This window comes from Hyla sarda, chromosome 1 (assembly GCF_029499605.1).
Source record: "Hyla sarda isolate aHylSar1 chromosome 1, aHylSar1.hap1, whole genome shotgun sequence".
Taxonomy (NCBI): Eukaryota; Metazoa; Chordata; class Amphibia; order Anura; family Hylidae; genus Hyla; species Hyla sarda.
The window spans coordinates 485424288-485447785 of NC_079189.1; the positions used below are offsets into that span (position 1 = coordinate 485424288).

General features: G+C 42.5%; 1 protein-coding gene across 1 annotated transcript in view; it reads right to left on the reverse strand.

Moving 5' to 3' along the window:
• Positions 1-23498, reverse strand: part of PRDM6 (PR/SET domain 6) — a 126898-nt gene that overhangs the window by 17489 nt on the left and 85911 nt on the right. Inside the window, exons 4-6 of the mRNA XM_056552374.1 lie at positions 17690-17817; positions 11339-11463; positions 10861-11203 (exon numbers count right to left, since the gene is read on the reverse strand). Coding sequence (XP_056408349.1) covers positions 10861-11203; positions 11339-11463; positions 17690-17817 — 596 coding nt within the window. The remainder of the gene's footprint in view (positions 1-10860; positions 11204-11338; positions 11464-17689; positions 17818-23498) is intronic.

Here is a 23498-nt window from a genome sequence, read left to right on the forward strand (position 1 = left end):
AAGGTACAAGAGCTTAAAAAAACACATTATTTTTCTATACTTTCCAAATATTACAAACAATAAAAGAAATACTAATAAAGAAATTGGGAAAAAAAACTAAACTAAAACAGATTACAAAAATATATCTGTGTATATTAAGAAAAAAACAAAACAGAAATTTGTCTTAAACATGTGTCTGGTCTAGGATTGGATAATTGGTCCTTTTTAATGACAACCCCTTCAAATACAATTTCTATGTCCTTACAAAGATTTGGTAGCTTTGGACAGGTGAGCCTGAAGGACCTTTTTTCTCAGGGCAATGTTTCTTCATTGGGGAGGATTAGGATGTATTTTTTATTACCCAAAACTTCTCTATAATCCCCAACATCCCCCCCCCCCCCCCAAAGGATTGTTTATGACCCCTAGGTTCTGTTTGCCTTTTCACATAATTCAACAGTGGCAGGTCTTCTACCAGTACACTACCAGTATATCATACTGTTTAATTCACCAAAAGAACCAAAAGAGATGTCTACTGAGTGTGCTCACACCTCTGGTCAATCCTGACTATAGGGTGAGATTAGGGATGAGCGAATCGAATCTGACGAATCCGAATTGGTTACGAATTTCAGAAAAAATTTGATTCGTAACAAATGCGAATATCGCCGTGATTCCAATGCGCGAATCGCTTTATTAAACTCCATTTAGTGCTGTCCAGGCTCCAGGGGCCGGGCATCTAAAATGGCGGATCTACATGTGAGGACATGGGGCAAGGAATCCTGGTAAGGCAGGAACAAGGGTCAACAGGATGACACAGAATCACATGCAGCATGCAGCCTATCAGCATCCAGCCACTCCTGTAATTTCACAGCCCTATATAATCGGCAGCCATCTTGCGGCCAGTCACATCAGTGTTTTATTACAAAGAAAGAGGGACAGAGAGCAGTGTGTTGCGCAGAAAAGCTTTTTTACAGCAGCGATTCACCTCAAGCCCAAATCCAGCCTAGAAGCACTGATAGGGAAAGGGAGTGAGATTGAGAGAGAAAGTGCAATTTTGGATGTGATACACAGCAACTGTGTGCTGCAGCACTGGTGTGTACAACAACTGAAAAGCTAATAGTAGCCACCCAGTTAGGGTGAGCAGAGCACTAAAAGCGTATTGTCCTCTATTAAGTGTAACCTGTGCATACATCTAAGTGGTGTACCATTTTGTTCATGATAAAGTCTTAAGAGCCTAGATACTGTGAAAGGCCAGCTAAAAGTACACACCTGCTGCTGCTGTAGACAAATACTGTTTTAAGCGTACAGGAGCGCATTGTCCTCCCCTCATAAGTGCATGCCGCATACATACATCTAAGTGGTGTACTTTTTGTTTCTGTTAAAGTCTTAAGCGGTTAGATACTGTGAAAGGACAACCAAAAGTACACACCTGCTGGTGTTGTAGACAAATCCTGTTTTAAGTGTACTGGAGCACATTATCCTCTCCTCATAAGTGCATACCACATACGTACATCTAAGTGGTGTACCATATTGTTCCTGTTAAAGTCTTAAGGGCCTAGATATTGTGAAACGCCAGGAAAAAGTACAAACCTGCTGATGTTGTAGACAAGGGGCTTCATCATCAACAGGAGAAGAGGGTTGCAGGTTGCCTGTGAGGCAGCAGCTGAGCCAGCAAGGTGGTGGCATGGTTGGCAGTCAGCATGGTGGAAGAAGTGGAAAGTCTGGAGCCAAACGTGTCCCCGGGGTAGACTACCTGCTTTGCAGCAGCCTACCTACCCGGGAGGTAGTGGAACAGGAGTTCCTGGAGTCGGTGGCAGTAGCAGTCAATCAGTGCGGAATGTTGGTGGGAAAATCAGCTACCCAGTGATATTTTTGTTTTTCATCAAGCATCCAGAGGATGTTACCTTGGCCCCATGCAAGATGTATCGTCAGAAGGTGAAGCGTGGCCAGGGTCCCAATGTTGGCACCACAGCCATGCATCAACATATGCAGCATCACCATAAAGGGGCCTGAGAGAACCGTGGCTCCAATATGGTGGTCCAGCCTGCTGCATCACCCAGTGGCACGCCGCTCCCTCTTTCAGCCAGCCAAGGCTCCACCACCTCAGCCAAAGGGAGCTATGTGTCATACCCATCTTCTGTCACTCCAGATGCTCCTGCTCCTCCTACTTCGAGTCAGCCATTCTGCCAGCAATCCATCAGCGAAGCCATGTCCAAGAGACAACAGTATGCGCCCATTCATCCAACAGTGCAGAAGTTGAATGTGCTCCTGTCCAAGTGGCTGGTGCTGCAGTCCCTTCCTTTTCAAGTGGTGGACTCTGCACCTTTCAGAGAACTGATGTCTTGTGCAGAGCCGAGGTGGAGATTCCCAAGCCGTCATTTCTTTGTGAAGAAGGTGGGCCAGTCCTTGAGCCTGTCGGTGTGTACCAAAGTGCACGGCAGCGCCGATGTGTAGAGCTGTAACAACGGTCAGGGACAATACATGTCCTTTACGGCCCACTGGGTGAATGTGGTTTCTGCACAGCCACAACAACAACTTGGACAGGTCACAGGGCTTCCGCCTCCACGCTCTCAGGCCGTTGGTCTTGTGACAGTGTGTGACTCCTCCTCCTCATCCTCTTTGTCCTCAGGCACCACTGCACAGACAAGTCTCACTGCCCCTCCAGCATACCATGTGTGCAGGGCACGGTGGTGTCATGCTGTTCTTCACATGGTTTGCCTTGGCGAACGGAATAACACAGGGAAGGAACTGCTCAATGTCATTCATCAAGAAATCAAATCATGGCTTACTCCACGAAAAAGGGCAATGTGAACCATGGTGACCGACAACAGGAAGAACATCTTGTCTGCGCTGCGACAAGGAAGCCTGAGGCATGCGCCCTGCATGGCACACGTTTTCAATCTGGTTGTCAAGCGTTTCCTGAAGTGTTCCCCCATTTGCAAGACATCCTAACAATGACAAGGAAACTTTTCATGCACTTTAGCTACTCGTACACCGCAAAGCACACCCTCATTGAGCTGCTGCGCCAGAACGGTGTCAACCAACATAGTCTGTTTCCACATGTTGGAATTCCATATGTCCATATGTCCTCCATATGTTGGACCGACTATACGAACAGAGAAAATCCATCACCGATTTCTTGATGATCCACGCGGATAGGGGTACTCCCCTGTGTAACTTCAATGTCAACCAGTGGCAGCTTATACTTGACACCTGCCATTTGCTCAGGCCCTTTGAGGAAGCCACTGATTAGTCAGTCGCCAGGATTACGGGATGAACGCATCATTCAACAATGGCTGATTAGGGCACTGGTGAAGTGGCACCCACATCACACAGCCACATGAGCCCTGTGGGGGGCTGAACTGGAGGAGGAGGGGGGAGGGGCACAGGGGAGCACAGTTTAGGTTTTGTAAGATGTGTGGTTTTTCTAGTTATCTGACAGGAGAGGAGGAGCAGAAGAAGCCAGAGGAGCTAGAGGGTTATGAGGAAGGCGTGGAACACCGTGGCAGTATGCAGTGGAGATGGAGGCAGGGAGTCCCTCTGAGTCACTTGCACAAATGGCACGATGCATGCTCACTTGCTTGCATAGTGACCGCCGAATTGTCAGCATTCGGCAACGGGATGACTTCTGTCTCTCCACCTTATTGGACCCTCACTGGGGGCCTTTTTTACACCCACTGAGAGGGAGGACAAACTGAGAGACATCCTACGTAGTCAGTTGGCCGATGCCTATCCTGCGTGGGGCCGCCCTTTTTAGGGCGAGTAACACTTGCCAAGAAGGGAATTAATAATACGAGAGTAGGGCCTTACAGGGGAAGTTTTTACCCCCACTGGTTACAATGAACTATACGTTGCTCCCTTCCACCTTTTAGAGGTCTTTACATCACATCAATACGTTGTGGTGTAGGTGGCACATGGTGTTTTTTTACACCTTTCCTTTTGTTTGATTTCAAAAAAATTCTGGGTACATATATTTTATCCTAAGAATATTATTAAAAGTTAAGTTTTACGTAATGCATATCCTCAATACTTACTTGTGCACACTAAGACACCATTTTCTTCTGCCTACCTGCCTCAGCTACTATTTGGATCCTGCCATCTGCCTGATGCCACACATCTGATGCCAAGTTCTTCTTTTTTCACCCACCTATATCACCGGGTGCTGGTATTGCCACCCACTGCCCCACTACGTCACCGGGTCACTTTCAGGACTCCTGATACTGCTGATGCCACCTCCAGGCTGTCTCATACTGCCACCATATGTTCTCCTCATGCTTCCTCCATCTCCAGGCTGCGTCATTCAGCCACTATATGGTCTCCTTATGCTGCCGCCAACTCCAGGCTGTGTCATTCAGCCACTATTTGGTCATCTCGTGCTTCCGCCACCTCCAGGCTGTGTCACTGTACTGCCATGTGGTCTCCTCATGCTGCTGGCATATTGAATAAAACTTTGTAGGTTCATCTATTTGAAATATTAAATTTAAATGTTACAAAATATCTTTAATCTTTTTAATTGGGAGGCCCTATGGTCTCGTCAGGCTGTTGTCACCTCCACGCTGTGTCGTTCAGCCACTATATGGTCTCCTCATACTGATGCCACCTCCAGGCTCTGTCATTGGGCTGCTCTGTGACAGTGATACTAATAGCGATGCCTCTAATCTGCATGTCATGCTGAATAACAGTATTATTTTACTAACCCAGCACACACCCTATGCGTGTTACAGCAAGGCAAAGTGTTCTACTCCCCTATTGAGGCTCTATGTAGGCCAGAAATAGCTATTTTAAATACAGATTAGCCGCAAATAAATTCGGATAGAACCAAATTTTTTCACAAAATTCGGCAAATCAAATTTTTTTTAAATTCGTTCATGTCTAGGTGGGATCAATGGGATGGGGTGCAGGTCTTTAAATGGGCACTGTCATTAAACATGATTTTTAATATTTGATTCCTTATGCCAAATAAATAACTTTTGTAATTGGCTTCCAATAAAAAAGAATAGTTTTATGTTAGTTTTTCTGCTGTATACATCTGCCCACCAGGGGTCTCCCTACTTGGCCAGAACACATTCCGTCTGGTCAAAATCTCAGATGTTGGTCTCCTTCTTGTAATGGCAGAAGACCAAACTCAGGAAGTGTTTCTCTGCACTAAGCTTGATTGACAGCTGCAAAGAGCCTCACTGAAAGCTGCTGCACAGAATAAAACCTGCACAGACTGAAAGTTGCTACACAGAGCCTGAGGTCTATTCATCACAGTGCTGCAACGATGTGAGAGCAGAAGTGGTCCCCCCGGCAGGCTTTTTAAAGCTTTGAAAAAATTTTAAGGGTGGGAGGAATGTTAGGAGTACTTAATGAACATAGCCTGAGTCAGTTTAGAAAAGTTCCTAAAGTGCAGTAACGTGATGTGAATGTTGCCTTAATTTGGAATTTAGATTGTGAACCTCATTTGGAAAGGGTACAGAACTATGGAACATATAAATAGACAAATAAACAAATAAATAAATGAATACATTTTCATACAAAGCTGAGGCTAGGTTCACAGCAACAATATTTGTTAAATTCTGCTCTGCCATAGGAGGAGAACAACAAAATTAATGGTGGTGCTGGATCTCTTGCATGCTGGACACCAATGGCGCGTGATAGACCATGTTGACTTTAATGGGATCCATTGGATCTCTATCTTTCTGTCCAGCATTTAAATAGACACATTAGGGCAGCTTGCTGGATTTATGATGGACATGAATGAAGCCTTACCTTCCCCACAAGTGATGTTCACAAAACCTCACATTATGCTTGCTTATTTCAATTAAATATTCGCTTTTTCATTTGAAAAAAAAAAAGCAAGCAGGACAGAATTTTAGATTAAATCAATTAGATTTTTTCTGGCTTGCTAGCTATCAGGATTGTCAGATAAATGAGCTTTGATGCATAAATAATTACTGTATTATATCCACGGTGCCACTGGCCAAAGTACCAGAAATTCTAATTCACTTGTTCAGCTAAATTTCATCTTCAGTTCACAGCCATAAAATTCTGTATTGACAAACGTTCAAACCAACTTTGACTCTAAGGTATCTGGTCAACATTTTTCTTCTATATGGATATTAGTTTATTGAATAAATGGCATCTGTTTTCCTCCACATCACCGCTAGAGCAGGTATATCTTTTTGACAGCTCCACACGATTTATAGCTTTGCATGCTCTGAAGAAAAATAGTGCTAAGCAAAAAATTCCAATTCATTGCCTCTTAGTACTTAATTAAGTTCCTACACACTGTACACCGCAGGTGAACCCGGCAATGACTGTCACATAAGCACTGAGATGCAAGACATTCTCTCTCTGGGAGACATAAAAGCATTTATGGAATCTTGGCCCAATGTTTTCTGCCTATGACAGTCATTAATCTGCCCTCGTATGATGGCCATGAGAAAATAAAGCATAAATCGCAAATGGAGACACACTGCTTTAAGGTCACTGCACCTTTAAAATTGCATTTTCAGCTCATTATGAATCAGATGAAGACAGCTGTTGCTCATTTCAGTCTGAGCCATTTATTCTAATAAAGCTCCTAGCAAAAATGGAAAGAAAAACTTCTGCAGAAGTGATACAATGGATCTTACTACCGATGTAGAATTATTGTATTGTTAATAGGAATCTGATAGCAGGATCACCCACAGTTACCTAAATATATAGAGTAATATTTCTGAAATCAACCGGTGCCAAAAAGTTAAACAGATTTGTAAATAACTTCTATTTAAAAATCTTAACCCTTCCAGTACTTATCAGCTGCTGTATGCTCTACAGGAAGTCGCATGGTTCTTTTTTTGCCTGACCACAGTGCTCTCGGACACCTCTGTCCATGTCAGGAACTGTCTAGAGTAGGATAGGTTTGCTATAAGGGATTTGCTCCTGCTCTGGACAGTTCCTGACACAGACAGAGGTGTCAGCAGAGAGCACTATGGCCAGGCAGAAAAGAACTATACAACTTTCTGTGGAGCTGATAAGTACTGGAAAGATTAATATTTTTAAATAGAAGTAGTTTTTACAAATCTGTTTAACTTTTTGGCTCCAGTTTATTTAAAAAAAAATGTTTATCACCAGAGTACCCCTTTAAAATTTCATGCAGCCATTCCTTAGCACTTGTTCAAAATCTAAATATGCAAATTAGGTCTGTGAGCAATAGGGGGGCCGAGATGTGGTGAGACCAATGATTCTGCCACCCTCTATTGCCCATTGAAAATTGCCCCTTAAAAATATCCCCTTATTCCTGAGCAGGTCAGCATGACATGCTGAGTCTGGATCAACTTGACTGCCTGTTTGCTGACCAGAGCACACATTCTGCTTATTAACTACAGTAGTGCATCGCTCCCAACTTTTGGGTGTAGCGACTAAGCAGTGTGTGCTTTTACTGGCAAATGTGGTCATATGGGTCTAGACTTGGCACATCATGCCGAAGTGCTAAGCAATGAGGGTCAAATTTTTATGAAGGGGTCATCTTGATTTAGCAGGAGCGGGTGGCAGGATTCATTGCTCACACAACATCTAGCTCATCTCCATTGCTTAACAAGCCTAAGGGCAAAATGTACCCCTCAGATAATGTAAACCTGACCCTCCTCACACTATGAATGCCCTGACCTCCCAGAACAGGGTGTTCAGGGTATAAGGATGGTCAGGTTCCAGTGTGGGGCCACCCTTCGAAGGGGGAAGCAACACTTGCCAAAAAACTATCCCCGTCTCCTTCAAATAGGAGTACAGGTAATGTCTGTAAATACAATGTACTATTTGTATTTAGTTTATCTTTTTCATTTTTGGGTCACTTTAACTCCTAAAGGACCAAGCCCATTTTGACCTTAAGGACCAGGCCAATTTTATTTTTGCATTTTAGTTTTTTCCTCCTTGCCTAAAAATCATAACTCTGTTATATTTCCCTCCCCAGACCCATATGAGGGTTTGATTTTTGTATGACCAATTGTACTGTGTAATGACACCTCTCATTTTACCATAAAATGTATGGCGAACCCAAAAAAGTATTTTTTTTGTGAGGAAATTTAAATGAAAACCACAATTTTGCAAATTTTTGAGGGTTTTGTTTTCACACTGTACAAGTTACGGTAAAAATGACATGTGTTCTTTATTCTGTGGGTCAATACGATTAAAATTATACCCATGATTACATACTTCTCTATTATTGTACTGCTTTTAAAAAATATTAAACTTTTTGTACAAAATCAGTATGTTTAAAATCGCCGTATTTGACTACCTATAACTTTTTCATTTTTCTGTATACAGGCATGTATGAGGGCAAATTTTTTGCACTGTGATCTGTACTTTTTATCGATACATTTGCTTATATAAAACTTTTAAATCACTTTTTATTTTTTTATCAAATGTGACAAAAAAGCATCAATTTTTGACTTAAAAAAAAATAACGTTTACACCGTTCACTGTAGGGGATCATTATCACTATATTTTGATAGTTTGGACATTTGCGCACGTGGCAATACCAAATATGTTTATTCATTTTTTGTTTTTACACTTTTTGGGGGTAAAATGGGAAAAAGGAACAATTTAAATTTTTATTGAGGAAGGGAATTTTTCAAATTGTTTTTACTGTTATATATTTTTTTTTTTTACACTTTATGTCTCTATAGCAATCATTTGATTGCTAATACTGTTCAGTGCTATGCATAGGGCATAACACTGATCAGTATTATCCGCGATCTTCTGCTCTGGTCTGCTTGATCTCAGACCAGAGCAGAAGACACCTGGAGATGGACAGAGGCATGTGAGGGGACCTCCAGCCACCATTTTAGATGATCGTATGCCCGTGGCAGCATCACGGGCGATCAAATCATCCATTTAAACATGTGCGTTGCCGCAGATGCCATGATCTGTATTGATCACGGCATCTGAGGGGTTAATGGTGGACATCAGCGTGATCGCTGATGTCCGCCGTTACCGGTGGGTCCCCGACTGCTGATAGCAGCCGGGACCTGCAACCTGCAGCGCATGACTCAAGCACCGCTCCGATGCTGGCAGTCATGTACAGGACGTAAAGGTACGTCCTGGTGCACAAAGTACCTCCGCACCAGGAAGTACATTTACGTTCGTGGTCATCAAGGGGTTAATCACATTTATTTTGTGGTGTATCTTTTCATAGTACAATTAAAAGTTATGTTCTCATCTTCTCTATGATGTATGTTTTGATCCTAATGCTGGGGTATAATTTAGTAACTTGGTAATGGAAGAAAAATTACCTTCAAACAGGCGCTCAGAAGTACCAGAAAAAATGCAGGCTACGGAATCAAGTAGTCGTCTTGATTGGATAAAAGATACAGGCAATAACGCGTTTCGGGGTATCACCCCCACCCCCCCCTTCTTCAGATTGAGAATGTGCAACATTCTTCAATCTGAAGAAGGGGTGTGATACCCCAAAATGTGTTATTGCCTGTATCTTTTAGCCAATAAAAACAACTTGATTCTATATCCTGCATTGGCGGTGATATTTTCCGGTACTCCTGAGCACCTATTTAAATGTCATTTTCCTTCCATTACCAAGTGCCTCTACAGGACATTCTCTGGACATTTTCTGAGACCCTCTGGGCCTGCACAGGATATCACTCTCTTCTGTACCTCCGATTGGGGTGATATGCGCACAATCTATGCCCTTAAGGTGAGCAGCAAATTTATAGAAGCGATTGCACCCCCTAGGGGTCTCCTCACCACTGGGGTAATACACAAGGCGCCATCCTCTGGTATCTTTTTTTAGAGATGAGTGAAGTTACAGGGATTCGATTCATCACGAACCTCATGGCTCGGCGGTTGCTGACTTTAGCCTGCATAAATTAGTTCAGCTTTCAGGTGCTCCGGTGGGCTGGAGACTCTCTCCTAGGACTGTATTCACCTTTTCCAGCCCACCGGTACACCTGAAAGCTGAACTAATTTATGCAAGCTAAAGTCAGCAACCGCCAAGCCGCGAGGTTTGTGATGAATCGAATCACTGTAACTCTGCTCATCAATGCTCTTTTTCTGCTTCTACACGGGTATAATTTAGACTACCTGGGAGACAATACCCTATACCTTTGTTGTGCCTAAACAGTAAAATTAAATGATATACACATCCAACACAAAATCTAATTTGGAGAAAATATTCTTTGCTAATGGGTAACACATTTGTCTCTCTATTTAATATTGTATGGCAATATATGAGAGTGCTACTCTCTAAAATCGCAATGAGGAATCAGACAGGTTATTGTGGCAGTTTTTGATGCCATTTTTTGAAACATAAGAATTAAAGAATTGTGGGAACATAAAAAGGAAGACTAAGGGCCTGTGCACACAATGGAATCTCAGCCAGTTAAATTACATGTGGACATCCTGACGGCTTCCAGTGCCAGCTGAATTAGCTGTCGCTAGGACCAGATGGACACTGCAAGTGTGCACAGTCCACAGCGCAGCGGAATCCCATTGACAGCTGCTACACCAGGGTTCAAAAGTGAAATTCTAAAGTCGAATTTTGCTCTCAAAAATCCGTAGTTTGCATGGACCCTAATACTTCTCCATACCGCGTAATACACTTTTGGCATAGGTGAGAACATCTGTGTCATGTGTAGTTCCAGCCTAAGCCTTGCCATTGGCCTGTTGACAGCCATTGCATGTCTAATTTGCTATATTTGTTCTATTGAATATTTACAAGCAAATCACATTTTGTCACAAAAGAGCTTGAGATCAGGAGAGTAGCCCTCAAAATGCAGAAACCCTAAATCCAGGAATATATTCTAAGGGAAAAATACTTTTGGTAAAAATATCAGTGTCTGTCTATGATCTCAAAAAGACTAAAGCTAAAACAACCTTTTATATGACATTGCTCATGTCATCTTGTTTTACCTGTCTGGATTCTGGGTGCATACGTGCATCTGTAGTAGAATCCTTTGGGTAAAAGTCTTAAAGCATTGTCCACATTTCCATAGATGCCAGTCACTGAATTCTGAGTTGAGTTGGCTTGTTGAGGTTGGGCTGGCAAGAATTCGTTGGTTTTTAGCATTAATCTGGTTATATCCTGTATCCAGTGGCCCAGATTTATCCAGGAGAGAATAGTTTCTATTGCATGGAGTCTGTGGAAAAACTATGGACCTCTGCAATGTAGGAGAAGGCAACTTGCCATTTTTGTTGAAGGATTGTAGAGTTTCTTGTCTGGACATGGCTTCAATAACAGGTGATGGAACGTTCACTACAAGACATAAAATGGCTTCATTGTCAAAATACAGCAGTTACACAATGCTAAAAGAAAATATCTTGTTCTCTAATGAATTCAGTTTAAGTGAAAATCATCCAGTTTATGACAGTATAATGAATAATGTCTTACAGTTTTCATCCTGAGCGATGCATTGTAATGGAATCCCAAAGAACGACGTGTAGCTGTCATTGTACCACACCAATAGTTCTGTGCCCCGAGGAATGTCAATACATGCTCTGTAGAAAATGCTGGATCTGGCAAAATAACAGAAAATCAATCACACTTGATCTATTTACTACCTTCAATCACATTTAAAACAGTAAAAACACTTTTCTGTTAGATATACAACATTAAAATGCAATATTTTTTAACCCTAGAGAGCCCTTTTTAGATGGTCTGATGGGAGGCATTATCTCACCGACTGGTGATCGTTTGCTGAGCCTTCAAAAGACTCAATCGTGCGGCCATTTAAATTCATTACTATTGCCCCGCAATGATCATTTACATGGCCGCACAATAATCGGCCAGTGTAAAAAAGCCTTTAGACTAGGTATACGATATTTTGCTTTTTCTTTTTAGCCATAACCAAGAGTGGACCAGCACAGGTTTGCACCTTTTTTTGTGTCTTGGACCCATTCCTCTTTTGGCTACAAAATTCTGATCAAATTGAGGATCAAATACTGACCAATATAATGTACTACAAGTGAACCCAGCCTTGAAGTAAAATCTATCATATATAAACATGACACATTTCAGGCAAGCTGCTTCCATAGTCTTCATAGGTGACAGTTAAAACTGTAGTAAAGACTAATCTTCCCTCAGAACAAACCACCTGAGCAAACCCTGGGAAAGCATTAACATAGTAAAAGGTAGTGCCAGTGCCACTTTCCAATGCAACCATGTATGGGGACATCATCGAATCACTTCAGCCAGACGTACTGGTGGGGAATGGAGGGGTGAGAACATTTTTTTTTTTTAAATCTCCCTGCCTCGGAAGACCTCTTTTATCATATTTTTGAGAGAAAAAAAGGTTTACAGAAAAAAAGGGACCGACGCTGACATGCAGGTCAGCAGTTTTCAATTTGATTTAAGTGCAAGTATTTTAATTGTTAATGGTCGTACAATATTATCATTTAACTTCTTGTAGTTTAAATAAATCTGAAACCAATGACATGCAAGTCATCCCAGCGTTTATGAGGGAACCCAGCCTTAAAACATTATGGCCGTTAAAAAAAGGGTATCTTAAACATGGAAAGCTAACAACATCCTATGACAGAGGCATAATTTAAAGCTCATGTGTTCCAATGCAAAATCTGTAAGATGGCCCCTTACCTATCATATACTATTTATAACACTATATATTTTTTATGTGACATATGGGATACTGGGCTCACTAATGCACCAGGGCCAGAGCTTGACTGGTAGCTAAATTAATTTAATCCACTTGTGGCTACCATGGCTTTTCCTATACACTATTTATGCCTGTTCCTTCACCTAGGAGCTATTTAGTGCCATACTGCCCACTATTATGTCAGAGTAGGGCTCTTAATACAATAACCCCAGCTGACTGATACCTCCTGCAAGTTGACATCTATGAAACGTTCTTCCAGATGTCAACATCCAATAGAAACATAAAAAAAATTGTGGCATATATAGGAGTTACAAACATGGAAAAAATTGCTGACGGGGAAGGGGTTTAGGCTACCTAAAGTGTTACATATTATTATATAAGCGCTAAATGTAAGTTGACATTGCTTTTCATCAAGTGATATTTGTAACAAAGCAATTTGGCCGTAGTGTAACACTGCCGACATGTGGGAATCCTTCACTGCATTTTTCACCCTAGTGAGATATGCACTTGTCAACAGATTTTGTCACCACAAACTGCCTCTTGGCAACAGAATCATAAAGATCAATAGAAAAGTGCAGATCCTCAATATTTAACTTGCAGCTGCAAAACTTCCATTTATCTTGTTATTCTCTATATTTACAGCCATTTTGTCTCAGGAGGGCACTGCTGGCTAAGCAGAACATTTCTACAGCTTTCTATGAATATCTGACAGAAACTCTCAACTTGTCTTGTTTCGTTTTCCCTATTTAAACTTCCCCCTAGACTATAATTCTGAATTTTCGCTACTTCGCTGTAGCAAGGAAAATAATTTTGTTGTAGGGTAAAAAAAAAAAAAAAAATCAATAATAAGTTCTAAAACTTGAGAAAAATCAAGTCTACTCTGTACTCTACCATTCCAAACATTTCATCTTTCACTTTGGCTCTCCGTAAAATAAACAAAGCGGAGTAGCAATGAACGCACTAAAAAACCAAATGACACAGTTTGCTGCTGAAAGAGCAGAACTGTTTTCAGCCGATGGGTGGTCTCTGAGGGTAGACCGAAAAATAGTGTAAGCATACACCATTTCTTCCAAGCGGATAATGCTTCCAAAACTCGCACAACTCTCTGCATGCTGAAGTACATCAAAGGGATTTTTCTCGTTTTGGATAATATTTCCTTTGCTGACATGTATTTAGTATTGTGGTTGGATGACTCATAAAGATAGCTTCACGGCGTCCTAACGCTGTTGAAGTAGAACACATGCCAACGGACATTATTGTCAGCCTCAAAATAAAAACAAAACGTTCAACCGAGGGTCAATCAATCACACAGTTCTTTGAAGAAAATTCCATTTAGATATTAGACATCATAACATAGTCAATTCAAACCAGCTGACTTTTTGTGAAAAGGACAACTTTGGACAATGCAGAAACAGGCTGATGCCTTAAGTGTTCGTTCCCCTAAGCACTCCGCTCTTTGGTGACTGAGTATAGTTTATTTAATTTTCATGGTTCATTGCGCTGAAAGCTGAAACAACTGAAACCATACTGTACTGAGCTGTTAGCTTCTTATCTGCATGTAAAAAGTGTTATTAAAATGCCTGACGCACAGAACTGTTTTTATTTTTCATGCTTGTAACTACATGTTTCCTTAATAGACACAACCTAAAATAGCTTCCAGAATCTACATTTGCATAAATGAATATAATAAGATGTTACTCCTATGTTTATAGTTTAAATTAACCTTGGACCTTTATTATCATACTTTACTATTCCCCATATAACCTAAAATTTCAAAACTTTTTTTTTTTTGCTTATCCTAACTAAAGCTGTGCTGACAACACAAAATGGCTTTAATTCATTCTCTATGAGGGTCATTTACTAACCTATGCAACTTTAATTTCGTGTGCGCCAGGCTCAGCTGGTCAGCATTTTTTTAAGATGCCTGCACCTTTTGAGAAATGGCTATTGGTTAAGCCCAACTTGGAGCTAATGTGGAGCACACTTGTCAGTCAGCCCGACGCAGCTACCTACACCGGCTTCTGGTGCAAAATGGTGTGACTCTTGCAAAAGTCGCATGTAATAAATCAGTGCATAAACTGCGCACCTAGGAAACCATGTCCAAACAATGCCAGTGTTTTGTTAGTGCAGAAAGTCATAAACACCAGAAAATTTGCATAATAAATCAGATGCATGCTGTGTCCAGCGACTTCGCTAATCAGGCCATTGCACCCGTAGCTCAAAGGCATAACGTTAGCAACAAATTTGCTTTTACCAGGTTTGCAGCACAAATAGTGCCCCCTTTTCTTCCCCCCCCCAAAATTTACAGTATGAATTAATGTTGTGTGTAAAGATATGTACAGACTTATGTCATTTTGCTTTTATCGCATAGATACTCCATGTAGCATCATTATTACTGAAGGAACCCATAAGAGGAGACCAAAGGGAGCAATTTTACCATTGATTTTACCTTGTCTTTGTGGTGTTGATTTATTGCAGTTGCTGTTTAGAAACTTTTCATTGCGACTTTTGCTTTTGAGGCTTTTTCTCAAACTGTGTAGCTATAGTCTGGTTACCTTTTTTTGCAGTGGTCATGGGTTTATCATGTGCTATTTAGGAAAAAGTTGGTAGCGTGAAAGATGCAAAAATTCTCATTTATTGAAAATTAAGGTCACAAAAGACACAAAAAACTGGGAATTTGGTCATACGTTTCAGGTGTTATCACCCTTAGTCATTGAGATTGAATAAGGGTGGTAACACCTGAAACACGTGACCATGTTCCCAGTTTTTTGTGTCTCTGACTTTTATCTTGAATAAATGAGAATGTTTGTAACTTTCCTGCTGGCAAATTCTTCCTTGATACTTTGGTGTTGCCAACTACCTGTCGTGTCATGGATACCAATTGGGGTGAGCTGACTTAAAATCGTTGCTTTCTATCATGTGGTATTTGTCGCAAATCTACAGCAGCCCCCACCTGGCTTACAAAACTGTCTGCGGAAAGCATTTGTAATAAGTCACACATTTTGGCGCAACGGGTTAAAAGTCACAGAGTAGGAATCACACAGAGTGGTGTAATGTTATTTTTTTTTTAAATGTGTACAGGTACCATATTTATCACATGCCATGCAACCAACTAATACATTTAGCGCATGTAAACATTACCACCGCCCAAATAAAGGTGTAGAAAAATCGTTCACCTACACCACCCATAAAAAAAAACCTCCCCCCACCCAACTATACATTTTGTGTCATAAATTAGGGGCCCTGTTACATATTTCCTTGGCTGTTTTAGTATCTGCTTTTAAATACTCTTCAAAGTATAAGTAGGACCAAACTTTAATACTCCAAACTACCAATGCTGTAAAATGCTTAATAACTACACCTTCTACTACATTATGTCTAGTGCTCTTTGGATATATTCTTTGTATTATAAAATAATTTAATTTCAGCTGCCTCTGATAGTCTGGTTAGGATGGATGCTCAGATGTGTTAAGCGTCTCTTAAATTTTAGTTCCACTGGCATAAATGAAAAGGTGGTATTCTGCCAAAAAAAATCATAACTTTTATAGGCTGTCAGCTCAAGTGCCAACCATTGCTTCTAAAGTAAATGTGATGTTTCCACAGTCCATCAAGGTGCTTTAGAATAATTGAATATGATCTTTTGTGTATTTAAAGATTTTTGTATCATTAAAAATGTTTCAGGAGCTTTCGTGATATTTCACTGGCATACTTACTTAGGCATGTTAGTCATATCAGTGGAATTTTGGTGGAATTTTAAGGAAAAAAATGTTGCGGACAGATTTAGCCCCAATCTAATAGTTCCCAAAATAATGTTTTCCTAAGGTCCACAATACTGAGGGTGATAAGAAGATGAGCCTCATTCATTTGTTTAAAGGGATCTTATCACATAGTCTGAGCTTCAGAAAGCAAGTTATAGAACACTATAGATGCTACTATATTCTTGTGTAGGAAAAGATTCAGTATAACTCGTAATCTATTTCAATTCTTGTTTATTTGTCCAGTATGTGGTCTTATCAGTGATTGGCAAATGTCCCTATGTAAGTTTACATGCAGACAAAGCTATCAGTGGATAGAGCCGCACACTGGACTCGTAGGCCCAGAATGAGAAGGAATTTACGTAGATTGCAAGCCTACAAACTATGTCTACACAGCTTATCCTGCTCTAGAACATGATGTTGGCAAATCAGACTGCATGTCATGACGTGATAGGTTCTTTTTAAAGGGGTATTCCGGTGAAAAACAATTTCTTTCAAATCAACTGAAAGCTAAACCGATCTGTAAATTACTTCTATTAAAAAAATCTTAGTTCTTCTAGTATTTATCAGCTGCTGTATGCTCCAGAGAAAGTCGAGTAGTTCTTTTCTGTCGGACCACAGTGCTCTCTGCTGACACCTCTGTCCATGCCAGGAACTGTCCGGTGCAGGAGAGGTTTGCTATGGGGATTTTTCTCCTGCTCTGGACAGTTCCTGACATGGACAGAGGTGTCACCAGAGAGCACTGTGGTCAGAAAGAAAAGAACAACTCAACTTCCTCTGGAGTTTACAGCAGCTGATAAGTACTGGAAGGATTAAAACATTTTAATAGAAGTAATTTACAAATCTGTTAAAAATATCCACTGGAGTACCAAAATCAGCTGCACAGCTTTAAATATGTTGCAAATTCTCCTATAAGCAAACGCACATGGCTTCCCGCAGCACCCCTGTGTGTGCACTGAGGTTTCGAGGGGGGGGGGGGGTCAAAAAAAGGGTTGATATTCAGGAGAATACACATCATATTTTCTTGTGTGCAGTGGATTTTGTGCAGTGTGAAATACCCTGTGTGACCCTACACTAAATTTTTACCATACCAGTGGAGTTACTTACCTGATCAGCCCCTCCTAAGGAGGCATATGAGTGTCATGGAGGAGGGGTCCTCCACTAAGCAGTTTTTTTACGTCTAGCAAACATGCTGTGATATCTATATATGTATATATATATATATATATATATATATATATATATATATATATGTATATATATTGTTTTCATTCCTATGACCTTCCTAAGTAAAAGCATCTGTGTTAATAATATATTCTTTTCTCAAAAATAAATGATTGAATTGAATGTAAATCAGAAATGTAGGCACATTACCTGTACTGAACTACTGTCAAATTCTGTTCCCCGCAGTGCCTGGCGCATCGGACGTACCTCATCCAGCTTGACTTACTGGGCTCTCCTCCATCAATAAAGTGCTGTAGTGTCCCATCTTGGTCGTATATCTGGAGGGGAAGAGGTTGCATGTTCAATAAGTTATATATCTACATTAAGTCGGCAATCTTTTTTCAGTTTGCCACCAGTGCCTCAATATGTCTTTTATAGGAATTTAGTACTGCCATTTGTCACCAGATTATGTGTTAAACTTGAGGGTCATTTGACTTAAGAGAGAAACACATTGTGATGTGCTATAAATTTATCCTGTCTTATCAGTCCAATCTTTGGTGCATTAAACAAATTTACAGAACATCTCAGATGTCCCTGTGCTTCCCACACAATATTTTTGGCTTACAGGCTATATAATGAGCTGCCAGGCAAGAATTCTGGGTTAATGTGGAATTTATAAATGGATGGCAAAGATATTCAAAATGTTACCTTAGTGACAAAAACATTTTGTCTTATCACAGAATTATTATTTGCTAAGAAATGTCCTATTAATGTGTTTCCAACATACAAGATGATGCTAGGCATCCATGTAAACCGAGAAAAATTTAATTTGTGCGATTGTGTGACATTTACCAGTCTTACTTAAACCGGGATACAAGGTCTAGTCTATGTTCTATGTCTAGTAATACAATGAACTGGATGACAATTGTTTAAAGAAAGCCAAGTTCAAAATTTTAAAGCGTACCTGACAGATCCCACAAAAAAAATATGTTACTCAGTACCTAATCCTGATTCATTAGCTCACTGTGTTAGAAATTGACTCTGGGGAAGGGGGGTGATTGGTGTGCCTATTCATGCAGCCTTGTCCATGAGTCATCTCTTGTCTATGATTCATGGACACGCCTATTGTTGCTGCATAACTAATTAGTTTCCCCGTAGGTATGGGACCCCTAGTGGTGGGATTTTCAGGAGCCCTTTTCTTTATTAAATATTCAACATTTTTTAAACAACCATATTACAAAAGGTCTTTAATTTTCATCAGTAACAACATACAAAAAGTTTTTGAATCTAGCAGTGCCCATTTAAGGATTTCAACATCCCCTATTCACCTTACAATGCTGTTTAGTGTTTCCAGAGGCAGCAAATTCTGATGAGTTGGATCTAATGTGTCCAGTCTGCAATGTAACATTCAGCAATCTTAATGATAGGCCAAATAACATTTAGTCATCAATTTCTATAGTTAGACCTGCACCCTTTTAAATTAGACCTTCACCCTGTTGCTTAGGTCCCAGCATTAAGTGCATGACTAGCCTTGTGGCCAAGGTACTGGGGATTATATGCAGACAATCTTCCTTTAAAGAATAACTAGTAAAGTGCATGTTACGCCGAGCGCTCCGGGTCCCCGTTCCTCCCCGGAGCGCTCGCCTCATCTTCGTTGTTGCAGCGCCCCGGTCAGATCCACTGACCGGGTGCGCTGCGGTCCCGCCTTCAGCCGGGATGCGATTCGCGAGGCGGATAGCGCCCGCTCGCGATGCGCACCCCGGCCCCCGTACCTGACTCGCTCTCCCTCGGTCCTGTCCCGGCGCGCGCGGCCCCGCTCCCTAGGGCGCGCGCGCGCCGGGTCTCTGCGATTTAAAGGGCCAGTGCACCAATGATGGTGCCTGGCCCAATCGTCCCAATTAGCTTAATTGTGTTCACCTGTGCACTTCCCTATATCACCTCACTTCCCCTGCACTCCCTCGCCGGATCTTGTTGCACTTGTGCTCAGTGAAAGCGTTCCCTTGTCTGTTCCTAGCCGTGTTCCTGACCTCCTGCCGTTGCCCCTGACTACGATCCTTGCCGCCTGCCCCCGACCTTCTGCTACGTCCGACCTTGCTTCTGCCTACTCCCTTGTACCGCGCCTATCTTCAGCATCTTCAGCAGCCAGAGAGGTGAGCCGTTGCTAGTGGATACGACCTGGTCACTACCGCCGCAGCAAGACCATCCCGCTTTGCGGCGGGCTCTGGTGAAAACCTGTAGTGGCTTAGAACCGGTCCACTAGCGCGGTCCTCGCCATCCCTCTCTGGCACAGAGGATCCACTACCTGCCAGCCGGCATCGTGACAGTAGATCCGGCCATGGATCCCGCTGAGGTTCCCCTGCCAGTTGCCTCTGATATCACCACGGTGGTCGCCCAGCTAACCCGACAGATCGCCCATCTAACCCACCAGCTGTCGGAAGTGTCCACCATTGTGCACCAACAGTCGCAACTTCTCCAGCAATCTTCCCCTCCGCCAGCTCCTGCACCTCCTCCGCAGCGAGTGGCCACTCCTAGCCTCTGCCTGTCCTTGCCGGACAAATTTGATGGGGACTCTAAGTATTGCCGTGGCTTTCTTTCGCAATGTTCCCAGCACTTGGAGATGATGTCGGACCAGTTTCCTACTGAAAGGTCTAAGGTGGCTTTCGTGTTCTGCCTTCTGTCTGGAAAAGCCCTGTCATGGGCCGCACCGCTCTGGGACCGCAATGACCCCGTCACTGCCTCTGTACACTCATTCTTCTCGGAAATTCGAAGTGTCTTTGAGGAACCTGCCCGAGCTTCTTCAGCCGAGATTGCCCTGCTGAACCTGGCCCAGGGTGTTTCTTCCGTTGGCGAGTACGCCATTCAGTTCCGTGCTCTTGCTTACGAGTTGTCCTGGAATAGTGAGGTTCTCTGCGCGACCTTTAAAAAAGGCCTATCCAGCAACATTAAAGATGTTCTGGCCGCACGAGAGACTCCTGCTGACCTACATGAACTCGTTCATCTTGCCACTCGCATTGACATGCGTTCTTCCGGATGGCGTCTGGAGCTTCGCCTGGATATGGACTTTGTTCGCACGAAGCGTTTTTTCTCCCCGGCTCCTCTCTCCTCTGGTCCTCTGCAATCTGTTCCTGTGCTTCCCGCCGCGGAGGCTATGCAAGTTGACCGGTCTCGCTTGACACCTCAAGAGAGGACACGACGCCGCATGGAGAATCTTTGCCTGTACTATGCCGGTACCGAACACTTCCTGAAGGATTGTCCTATCCGTCCTCCCCGCCTGGAAAGACGTACGCTGACTCCGCACAAAGGTGACACAGTTCTTGATGTCAACTCTGCTTCTCCACGCCTTACTGTGCCTGTGCGGATATCTGCCTCTACCTTCTCCTTCTCTACTATGCTCTTCTTGGATTCCGGATCTGCAGGAAAATTTTTTTTGGCCTCTCTCTTCAACAGGTTCTACGTTCCTGTGACCAGTCTCGCCAGACCCCTCTACATCTATTGTTTTTACAATAAAAGATTGGACTGTCTCGCACGTTTCCACACAGAACCCCTCCTAATTTGCATCGGACCTCATCACGGAAAAATTGAATTTTTTTTCCTCAGGTTCTTTGGCCCCAAGAAGAGGGGGAGACCCAAGGGGGGGGGGTACTGTTACGCCGAGCGCTCCGGGTCCCCGTTCCTCCCCGGAGCGCTCGCCTCATCTTCGTTGTTGCAGCGCCCCGGTCAGATCCACTGACCGGGTGCGCTGCGGTCCCGCCTTCAGCCGGGATGCGATTCGCGAGGCGGATAGCGCCCGCTCGCGATGCGCACCCCGGCCCCCGTACCTGACTCGCTCTCCCTCGGTCCTGTCCCGGCGCGCGCGGCCCCGCTCCCTAGGGCGCGCGCGCGCCGGGTCTCTGCGATTTAAAGGGCCAGTGCACCAATGATGGTGCCTGGCCCAATCGTCCCAATTAGCTTAATTGTGTTCACCTGTGCACTTCCCTATATCACCTCACTTCCCCTGCACTCCCTCGCCGGATCTTGTTGCACTTGTGCTCAGTGAAAGCGTTCCCTTGTCTGTTCCTAGCCGTGTTCCTGACCTCCTGCCGTTGCCCCTGACTACGATCCTTGCCGCCTGCCCCCGACCTTCTGCTACGTCCGACCTTGCTTCTGCCTACTCCCTTGTACCGCGCCTATCTTCAGCATCTTCAGCAGCCAGAGAGGTGAGCCGTTGCTAGTGGATACGACCTGGTCACTACCGCCGCAGCAAGACCATCCCGCTTTGCGGCGGGCTCTGGTGAAAACCTGTAGTGGCTTAGAACCGGTCCACTAGCGCGGTCCTCGCCATCCCTCTCTGGCACAGAGGATCCACTACCTGCCAGCCGGCATCGTGACAGTGCAAAATAAAAATATATATCACTTTATCATGAGATTTATTATATTCATGATTATTTTTAATACAATGTGTTATCCAAGATTTTCTACAATGATACTCAGCAAATGAACATATGGTCATGTGAAGTATCAGTGTATGGGTGGTATCTGCCCTCATATCACATAGTCAAGAGTTCACATATGTTGAAAATATTCATTTAAAAATCTCCTTAGATCAGCATCACCACACATACATTCAATTAGAAGGAATAATAACACTGACTTTTGAGCTTTCTTTGTATGATGAGGGTATTTCTGAGGTTTATCTGAGTGCTAATCTGAATTTTAACTCTTTGCCAGCTAACCTGCAATATGATAGATGTGGTACAACTGACCACAAGTCCCAATAAAGTAATATAAAAAGCCCACGGAATGTAGCAATTTTCTTATATACAGTGTTATTGCATTAAAACAATAATATGGTATGTAAGCTTTGGCATGAGTAATTATAACATTTATTTATGTATGATTTATAAAAACTACTAGAACATGCCATTACAAGACTGTTACTTTACCCCTGCTCAAGAGACAGCTGAGTATGGAGATTTTGAGAGAATGACTATCGGGCATGGACTTTGTTTTGAGGCTATATATACAGCTTTACTGGTAAAGCTGCAGCTTGGATAGTTGATGGAAAATTGTTTTTGAAGAGCATAGAGCTATGTATTTGACTGTTGATGTGTACACAATGTTGGTTACTTACACAATAGATTCTGTGGCTCCTTATGATTCTTGTCAAAATCTCAAGGAGGTCTCTTGTTCCACTTACAAAACAGTAAGCCAGGAATGCTTTATGCATCTCTGGTTTACTGTTAGTAGATCTATTAGGCCAGGCACTATGTGCACAACCTATTGAATTTCTTCCACTGCTCAGAAATAAGCTTTATGCATTACCAGTTTAATTCTAAGCTTTCTAAGCTGGGCCCCCAGCTGTATCAGGTAAGGCACAGGGTTTCCTACTCAAGAGCAGAAGCTCACAAGAATGTGGCAAACAATCTCCAGGATCAGAAACCCTTTGCCTCAAATGGGCTAGGGACTCTATAGAAATAAATAGAAGATGCAGAAAGCATTACCAGCTTACTTCTGAGCAGAGTTCCTGGCCCAGTGAATTTAACAGTGTCCCTGCTTCTTTTTTCTATGGTTCACTATGGTAAGAGTGTAGAGTGGCGTGGAAAATATGCAAGGGAGCAGTGTTCCTGCTGCTTGCAAAGCATGCTATGCTAAAAGCATTGCACACTTTGCACTGAATTGATGTATTTTAGCCATCTGTTTAGGCAATGGCTTTAAGTAAAATACACATTTGTTTGCCACTTTTTTTTAAGTTGGCTATACAATGCATTTGGAAAGCCTTTAAACTCTTTCTCTTTTTTCTCATTCTGTTATATTGCTATGTTGCTGGCCTAAAATGCCTAGAATGGATCAGCAGGTTAGAGAATGTTTTCCTGCTAATATAAGCTAAAAGCGCACATTACACAGGTCATGATGTTACCTTAAATATGTGCATCCTGTACACTGTTTTTCAGCAAAATGTGATTTTATAAATATGCAAAGTAGGACACGGTGCACTGAGGGGGTTACCTTACCACTAGGCAGGGCTGGTGCAAGGATTTTT